The sequence below is a fragment of the Culex pipiens genome, chromosome 3 (genome assembly GCF_016801865.2).
Source record: "Culex pipiens pallens isolate TS chromosome 3, TS_CPP_V2, whole genome shotgun sequence".
In the NCBI taxonomy this organism is placed as follows: Eukaryota; Metazoa; Arthropoda; class Insecta; order Diptera; family Culicidae; genus Culex; species Culex pipiens.
The window spans coordinates 180,618,298-180,627,856 of NC_068939.1; the positions used below are offsets into that span (position 1 = coordinate 180,618,298).

The 9,559-nt window shown below is 32.1% G+C and overlaps 1 protein-coding gene across 2 annotated transcripts in view; it reads right to left on the reverse strand.

Annotated features, from left to right (window-relative positions):
- LOC120423932 (glycogen debranching enzyme) overlaps positions 1 to 7,164 on the reverse strand; it is a 29,727-nt gene extending 22,563 nt beyond the window's left edge. The window contains exons 1-2 of one of the 2 annotated variants that reach the window (XM_039587915.2): positions 7,002 to 7,164; positions 1,272 to 1,461 (exon numbers count right to left, since the gene is read on the reverse strand). In XM_039587915.2, coding sequence (XP_039443849.1) covers positions 1,272 to 1,434 — 163 coding nt within the window. In that variant the 5' untranslated portion in view covers positions 1,435 to 1,461; positions 7,002 to 7,164. Of the gene's footprint in view, positions 1 to 1,271; positions 1,462 to 1,532; positions 1,691 to 7,001 lie in introns of those variants that run through there. The other variant, XM_039587914.2, reaches the window with a different exon arrangement.
- Positions 7,165 to 9,559: the final 2,395 nt, after the last annotated feature.

A 9,559-nucleotide genomic window follows, 5' to 3' on the forward strand; every position in this document is an offset into this window, starting at 1 on the left:
CTTGGCTCTTCAAAAATATTTTTTAAGGGGTACTTTAAATTCCAGAAGTATTATTTTAAAATGAAAGAATTTGTTTTTTTTTTAATTGAAAATGCAGCCCTAAAATTAGCTTTAACCTGAAAACGGTACATTTTTCGTTTTTTTTTCTTCAAAAAAATCATATCTCCTAAACCAGATTTTGCACCATCACTAAAGCTCCGAAGATGTCTCCTCAAATATAAAAAATCGGATTTTTTGCTTTGCCCAAGACACCAAATCGATCAGAAAATCCCTTGTCATTGTCAAGATATAGAAATTCATTCATTTGCATATAAATTTAATATGACCAGCCCCCAGAATTGACCATGTTGACTTTATATCTGTCGGCCGGTACTAGACCAACCACTGTCTTCCTTTTAACTACAAGGACTTCGCTGCCCTGTTTGAGTAAGGCACAGAGCGACGGCGACGAATACCCATATTTACACTTGGAATTTTGGAGCGTCCGCCGCGGGATTCGAACCAACAAAATATATGTAAAATATACCAAAGTATTATTTATTGAGTTTAAAGATTGACTGTTAGCGCCCTTTTGCAATCTAAACAAGCACCCCATGCGCCCCTTTCGAGAAAACCCTCCCCTTTCGAAAATCCTGTGCACGGCCCTGTTTCTTAGCAACCACTTTGGTGCTCCAAAGTTAATTGTGTAGAACTGTTTATTATTGAATTTTTAATCAAATTGTAAAACTTTTAAACTTTTTGAAATTTTAAAATTTAATGAATTCCAAACCAAACATGTAACTCGAAAAAATACGAAATTATACAAAACTCAAAATATGCAATTGTTACAGGTCGCTTATCAATACCGATAGAACAAACAGGATTATTAAAAGAGTGGACGAAAACAATGCATTGTTTCTTCTTTCAAAATCTGTTATTTACAAACAATAACTGCACTTCATTTCACAGCTTACACCACATCGTTGCATCTCGTGCACATCGCTGTCGCTAAAAATATTTCTTCACGCAGCAACTTTTTCCGTGTGAATCACACAAAACAATTTTCGAAACGTTTCTTTTCACTTGCTCTCAATGACCTGCCCACACATCAGTCCCAAATTACATTCTCGTGACCTAGAAACACATTTTTTTTTTTCGAAAACAGATGTTTCATCTCACTCCAAAGAAAAGAAATAACTCGAAACAAAAAAAAAACAATTCTTATCACTTCACTCGCGACGACGGCGACCTTCATCGCCCGCCAGGCGACCCATAGGACACTCAAAACTCACCGTCGGCCGGGTAGTTGCAGTAGATGGCCACTCGGCGGCCCAGCAGCGACGCCCCCGGGTGCACGTGGATCAGCGAGTTCTTCTTGAGCCGGTACAGCGTTCCTTCGCCCTTGTCGTTGTGGTGGATGGCCAACTTGATTGACCCGGCGGCGTGTTCCGACATGTTGACCTCGGACGCTAGTGGCAGCTTCTGGAAAAAGGAATCGAGAAGTTTGAGAATTAGAATTTGATCTTACTTAGAATGAGATATTAGTGGACAACCTCAGTGTTCAAAAAAGAACCAATTCTTTTGAGGATCATCATGATTGCAGCAAAAATGATGACTTTTCAAAAACTGAACAAAAAAATCACTAGAGAAAGCTAGAGTTGGAACCTGCAGGCGCCCGAGCAGGCAATCGACTAACTGAACTGACTGGATTAAATGCATGGACGAGTGTGGCACACGATCCAGGCAGGCTTGTTATTGGTAATCTCAGGGTTGTGATAGTGGAAACCAAAACAATTCGTCGTCTATCACATGGGATTGATTCCTATAGGGTCACCAGAAATGAGGCAATGAAGCGAGAACAGTCTAACCTTGGATTGCAAATCGCAAAATTAAAATTTTATTTTTTGCAATAAAAAAGGAATTGAATTCATCTTCCAAAAAAAGCAAGCTTAATAATTAGCATGTTAAACGAACCCCAAAATTACTAAAATTAGCAGAAGTTAAAATAAATTAATTCTAGATTAAATTTTCAAACTTTCCAAGTGTAATTGATTTCCTATGCAGATAGAAACTATTGCAAATTCGCTCTAGAATTAGGAACCTTCTAAATCTAAAGGGAACAATTCTCTGAGATTTCGGCCATCCAATTTTATTTAGCATTTTTTTGCGTGGCTTCCGTATGTCCAAAGAAGATTACGCTCTAAGTCCTTTCTTGTCAAAATAAATTATTGCAGTACACTCTAGTAATCCTGAAAATGTATTGCAAAAATTAATGCGGCCGGCCTATTGCGAATCAACAGGGAAAGAAGGAGGCGTGGACATACCGTACCAAACGCAATGATGAGTTGTGTAAATTTTGCAGTAAGTATTGGGGAAATTTGGGAATGGAAGTTGTTTATCATTTGAACAATAAATAATAATGAAGAGAGAACACTGTTTCACCAGTGAATAATACAAATCAGAACGTTCTCAGTAAGTTGATCTTTCAGGATGATTGAACGAATCTGCCGTTCGCGATTAAAAGCTCCATAATTCCGGCAGATGGCGCAAAGCATCGAAGAATGACGATTCAAATTTTCGCTGTTCGGTTACATTGGAATGTAAAGTTAAAATTGAATTTATAGCTCCTTGAACAACTTTTGAGAAAAAAAATCAAGTAGTACGAGTGTCAACTTTTTGCCCTCTTTAAATTAACGCATTAAAAAAGATTTTGAAAAAAAATAATTTTGAAGAAAAAATATTGCGTAAAATGATAGAGCATCAAAAGTTTACACAGGATCAGCTCGATTTTTTGCTCAAAAGTTGTCTTGAACGCTGGAATTTAACAAAACAGAATTCGCATACATAACCTCAAAGGGCGGAAATTTCAATCGACATTCTTCGCTCTGTTCTGCCACTCAACACCAGGTGTCGCATGTCGTTTGGCTCTTGAACGCCAATAGTCTCTTGAAATAGTAGCATTTGTAACCTCCATAAATGGATCTGATGTTCATTTATCGGTGATACATCAAAAACTGGGCAGCGATCGTCCGAGAGAATAGTGGTACCATTAACGGACACAGAGAACACAGCTCGAGATGGGCGAGAGAATTAGGGAGCGTTCTTTTATTACGTAACGCAAAAAAATGGATTTTTGGACCCCCTCTCCACCCCTCGTAACAAAATTTCCATAACAAATTTAAAAATTTTGTACGGAGCGAAATAAAAGAACGCTCTTTTATTTCCTCGAGGTTCATTAGCAAAAAAAAGTTCATCCGTCAAAACAAAAAACCCAAAAATATGGACTACGGGGATCGAACCTGAGTCCTTTGACAGACTAACCCAATGACTTAACTGCCTCGGATACCACAGCTTGGTGACTATGAAGTGGTCAGATGTAGATGTATGACACTTTTTGGAGATTTATTGTTTCAATTAAAGAATGAACACATTTGTTTTGATTTATGAGTTGGTAGCATTATTCTTTCGATTTTTTCACTGATCCCTTAATACATTTTGAGGGAACGATTCTCTCGACTCTAAATTTTAGGTGTAGCATCCACGATCAGATACTTTACGTTTCTGATCCTTTTCAGTTTCGAACTTTTTTTTTTAATTTCTAACGAATTTTAACTAGAAAAGCTAGAACCTTTATAAAGGAAGCATTTTCCGAAAACTCAATACTTTTTGTTTTTTCACAAAAGAATTTATATATAAAGGAAAGAAAATATAAAATTTGACGCGGAGTAATGAGCTTTTTTGATCGAATTAATGTTTTCGGAAAAGTGAGGACTACACCAGAAAAATTAAACGCGGAAAACATTTTTTGCTGATACTATAAATCAGGGAAACAGGTGAATGAAATTTGTTGACATTATTTTACATGTAAAAAGAAATTGACTTGACAATCAAAAATTAATTAGAGAAATTTTGATAAAGTGCCAGTCAAGGCATTTTTTGTAACTATTTTACAAAAGTCGAAGTTTTTAAATGTTAATAAAGTACCCATGTTTTTTAGAAAATAATATTTTCAAAAAAAATAGAAAATTCCCTACATTTTGTTTTCTTGAAGGTCGACGGTTGCCGAGAACTTAAAATTGAATGTTTAGCCCTTTTGAAATGTTAGTGATGATTCCAACGTTTTCAAAATATTTTTTTTTCCGAGGAGATCAGAATTTTTCGTAAATGTTCCTTTTTTTAAAGTTGGAAAACGGTCTTAGGTCCGCGACTTTTCAAAATAACACTTCAAATAAAGTAAAGCAAAACTTAACACTGACACAAGAATACATTTGAAAAACAAGTATATTGAAAAATATAGAACAATTTAAATTAAGTTTGTACTTAATCTATTTAAAAAAAATGAACTTCTCATGTTTAAAAACATGGAAAAACTAAAATAATAAACATTAACGACTTTATAATTATATCAAGAAACAAGAATAAATTATACAAAGAATGAAAAAATTAACTTACAGGAAAGTAAAAGTTTTATTATAAAAAAAAAATTAAATGCTTTGAATAGGTTTGAATTCAGACCTTTTCTGTTAAATGTATAATAAAAACTGCGCATGATTGGAAAAACATACAAAAATATTACAGAAACAAGAATGTAAGAATGTAAGAAAATAAGATCTATAAAAAAATTCTGAAATTAGATTTTTTTTCTCCTTAAAGTTTTCAAAGAACTGCTAATCTTTCAGCTCACAAAATGGTCACATTCGGACGAACAAATACATTTGAAATAACATTTTACTTTTGTAACTTTCTTCCTTCCCCTACTCAATTCTATCTCCCATGTACCAGTAAACTCTTACCCCGTTTGAATTAGTCAGCTGTTGAATGGTACCCCATATCTCAGCTTAAGTTAATACTGCACTGATGTTTTTGCCAAAACAATCAAATAAATGAAACGAAATGAAACGAAAATAACATCTAACAAATGATAAAATATGACTATTTCTGATATTCTCAATTTTTCGAACTTTTTTCTTTTCATCACTTTTCAGCATTCAATTGAGTGCTATAATAGTAGTTTTTGCAATTCCGTCGTGAAACTACTTACTTTTCCTGTCATTCTTGAACGACGAAATAGCCTACTTTTCTGTACCAAAAATAGCAGAATCGAATAGCAACACTTTTCAAATTAAATGCTGAAAAGTTCTACTTTTCAGCACTGAAATGGGTGCTGAAAAGTTGAACTTTTCAGCACTTGTTTCGAAAAGTAACACTTTTCAACATTTTTTTGATTTAAGCGATTTATTGACAAAATACGTGAAAATTTGACTTAAAATCCCACTCAATGGGTGTTTTTCGGAATTGCAAAAAATGTTGTATGGAACTCGTTGCAAAACTTGATTTTTTTTCAGCACTCTTCGTATTTATCCAACTCGGTGAACCTCGTTGGATAAATGTACGACTCGTGTTGAAAAAATCCTTTTTTTGCAACTTGTTGCATAAACTACTATTATAGATTATTATTTTTGGTGATGATTTGTGGGCCATTTCGTCACTGAAGAATGAATGGAAAAGTAAGGTTTTCAAAACGGAGTTGCAAAAACAAGCAGGATTATAGGAGGAAACCGGACCAACTCTGAACGTTTTGCACCCTTCGAAAAGTTGTATAGAATTTAATTGAAGTTCCAAAAAAATACTTTTGATTTGATATTTAGGTAAAACGTTAGTGTTCGCGCTGTAGTTTGGCGTCCGTGAATTTGATCAACTCAAAAGCCCAAAAATAGTGTCGCAAAGCATTACTTCCGATACAAATGCTAAAAAGTTGAGCATTTCAGCACTCAAATGAGTGCTATAATAAACTTTTCAGCACTGTTATTTACAGTTATTCCCCATGAATTTTTGCTTTTAATTTTCATACAAACTTAAACGCTTGAGCTGCAATGAGTTCAAATCAAGATTTTTCAATTGTAAAGATTTGGCGGGAGTGCAACTTTTTTTTGAAGATTTTTTGTTGTTGTATTTTTTAAACACCTACATTTATGTAAGTTATTGAAAACCGATAACATAGGTATTACGCCAATATTTAGCTATCAACAAAAAGTGTTTTATTCCTTTGAGATTTAAAAAAAAAATGTTTAAGATTTGCATATTTGTGGAAATTTGAGTTACAATAAGAAAACAGTAAAAAAATTTGCGATCCAAAAGAGTATTTTTAAAAAAGTTACTGCTAAAAATAATTGAGATCGATGCTAGCAATTGCTTGACCCAGTATTTTCAACTTAAACTTATCAATTCCAACCTAAGCCTTTTTATGGCGTCAAATTTCCCAACATCAAGGACCTGCTGACAAACTGCACCACAGCTGACCGAGCTAATTGATCTCGTTCGATCACGCAATCCTCTCTCGATCGACGCCAGACGCCTCTAGTTCTTGTTTCCGCCTCATTGCGATCCGCGGTCAACCCCGGTTTGGCACGCGTCCAACTTCCTCACTTTCCTCTCAGAATCCCAACGTCGTCACTCGTTCCTCCCAGAGCTGCAAAACCGACGCGCTTCTAATTAAACTCTGAATCAAGCTGACCTCGACCTCCTGAATCGCTGTGCAGCTGTACTAAGCTGAGCAGGTTGTTGGTAAACCGATTCCGTCGAGACTGCCGCCGCCGCCACGCCGCCGTACTCTGAACGATGAAAACAAACTCTTGTTTGTAGAAATTTTTCGATCTTCTTGTCTGCTTCCCTCAACCGCTTCTCTGCCTTCTCGTCGGTCCCAGGAATTACCGCGCATAGCCGTGACGACCTTTTGGCCTTCAGACGGGGCGGTGTTCGAAAATAACTCACGTGTTCCGCAGATCGTTAGGCCAGAGGAACCGTAAATAGCCATCGCTTTACAATTTGGGTCACTTAATCCAGTTTAAGATTTTAATTCAATTTCACACGTTTAATTGCTCCACCCACGGATTTGATCCGTTCGACCCAGCCCCGGAAAATCGGGGCCAAGGAGAATCTTCGCTCAAAATATCCTTCGAAATCTCGGAACAAAGAACGTCGCAAAATTCCGTCAAATTCCAGCGCCTCCGACCGGCACTTACCAGCTTCGATAACAGGTGCACTAATTCAACGCGTTTTCACCGGTATTTTCGGATTTTTCACACACTTTTTTCGACGCGCACCGAACGCAAGAACCGATCCGCCTCACTCCAGAAGATTTTTGAAACTCAACGCGACTCAAGGTGACCTTGCTGCCGACTCGCGAGCAGGGATGCTTTTGAACTGTTGACACTTCTTTTTCGGTGGGTGGTGGGGTGGGATACGAATAAAAAAACGTAAACAAATCGCGATATCGGGGGAGTGGTCGCTGGGTTTTACACTGTGATGCGGAATGAAGTATAAAAAGCAAGAAAATTTGGCTTTTATCGAACTAAACTGTGTTTTGCTTGAAATCCTTGAAATGCGGAATCATCGATTTTTAGGCAAAAATCCAGGTTAGCGAAGATTAAAATTTTCTAGGCTTAAATGTCTATAGATATTTGGATTTTCATTCCGTGAATAAAAAAAATTACAAAATTACAAAATTACAAAATTACAAAATAACAAAATCACAAAATCACAAAATTACAAAATTACAAAATTACAAAATTACAAAATCACAAAATTACAAAATTACAAAATTACAAAATTACAAAATTACAAAATTACAAAATTACAAAATTACAAAATTACAAAATTACAAAATTACAAAATTACAAAATTACAAAATTACAAAATTACAAAATTACAAAATTACAAAATTACAAAATTACAAAATTACAAAATTTCAAAATTACAAAATTTCAAAATTACAAAATAACAAAATTACAAAATTACAAAATTACAAAATTACAAAATTACAAAATTACAAAATTACAAAATTACAAAATTACAAAATTACAAAATTACAAAATTACAAAATTACAAAATTACAAAATTTCAAAATTACAAAATTACAAAATTACAAAATTACAAAATTACAAAATTACAAAATTACAAAATTACAAAATTACAAAATTACAAAATTACAAAATTTCAAAATTACAAAATTACAAAATTACAAAATTACAAAATCACAAAATCACAAAATTACAAAATCACAAAATCACAAAATCACAAAATCACAAAATCACAAAATCACAAAATCACAAAATCACAAAATCACAAAATCACAAAATCACAAAATCACAAAATTACAAAATCACAAAATTACAAAATTACAAAATTACAAAATTACAAAATTACAAAATTACAAAATTACAAAATTACAAAATTACAAAATTACAAAATTACAAAATTACAAAATTACAAAATTACAAAATTACAAAATTACAAAATTACAAAATTACAAAATTACAAAATTACAAAATTACAAAATTACAAAATTACAAAATTACAAAATTCAAAATTACAAAATTACAAAATTACAAAATTACAAAATTACAAAATTACAAAATTACAAAATTACAAAATTACAAAATTTCAAAATTACAAAATTACAAAATTACAAAATTACAAAATTACAAAATTACAAAATTACAAAATTACAAAATTACAAAATTACAAAATTACAAAATTACAAAATTACAAAATTACAAAATTTCAAAATTACAAAATTACAAAATTACAAAATTACAAAATTACAAAATCACAAAATTACAAAATTACAAAATTACAAAATTACAAAATTACAAAATTACAAAATTACAAAATTACAAAATTACAAAATTACAAAATTACAAAATTACAAAATTACAAAATTACAAAATTACAAAATTACAAAATTACAAAATTACAAAATTACAAAATTACAAAATTACAAAATTACAAAATTACAAAATTACAAAATTACAAAATTACAAAATTACAAAATTACAAAATTACAAAATTACAAAATTACAAAATTACAAAATTACAAAATTACAAAATTACAAAATTACAAAATTACAAAATAACAAAATAACAAAATTACAAAATTACAAAATAACAAAATTACAAAATTACAAAATTACAAAATTACAAAATTACAAAATTACAAAATTACAAAATTACAAAATTACAAAATTACAAAATTACAAAATTACAAAATTACAAAATTACAAAATTACAAAATTACAAAATTACAAAATTACAAAATTACAAAATTACAAAATTACAAAATTACAAAATTACAAAATTACAAAATTACAAAATTACAAAATTACAAAATTACAAAATTACAAAATTACAAAATTACAAAATTACAAAATTCGAAGGTTATTTTTGCATTTTTTTTCCTTCTCTGTCTAATTCGTTCTCCTTAGTACCAGTAAACTCTCTCCCCATTTTGAACAAATCAGCTGTTGAAAGGTAATCCATATCTCAGCTCAGGATAACAACTGCACAAATGTAATTGGCAAAGCAACCTAATAATATGAAATGTAAAAAAAATTACAAAATTACAAAATTACTTTCACAAAAAACATTTACGGTATACCAAACCCACCATCTCCTTTACATAATATCACGTCCGTGTATGAATCCCATCGTGAAAATGTTTCCATATTTGTATCTCTTGGCTTGCATTGCTCTTAACTCACTTATTTGACCCGTCGTCGGTTCAGATTTTGACAGGATTTCT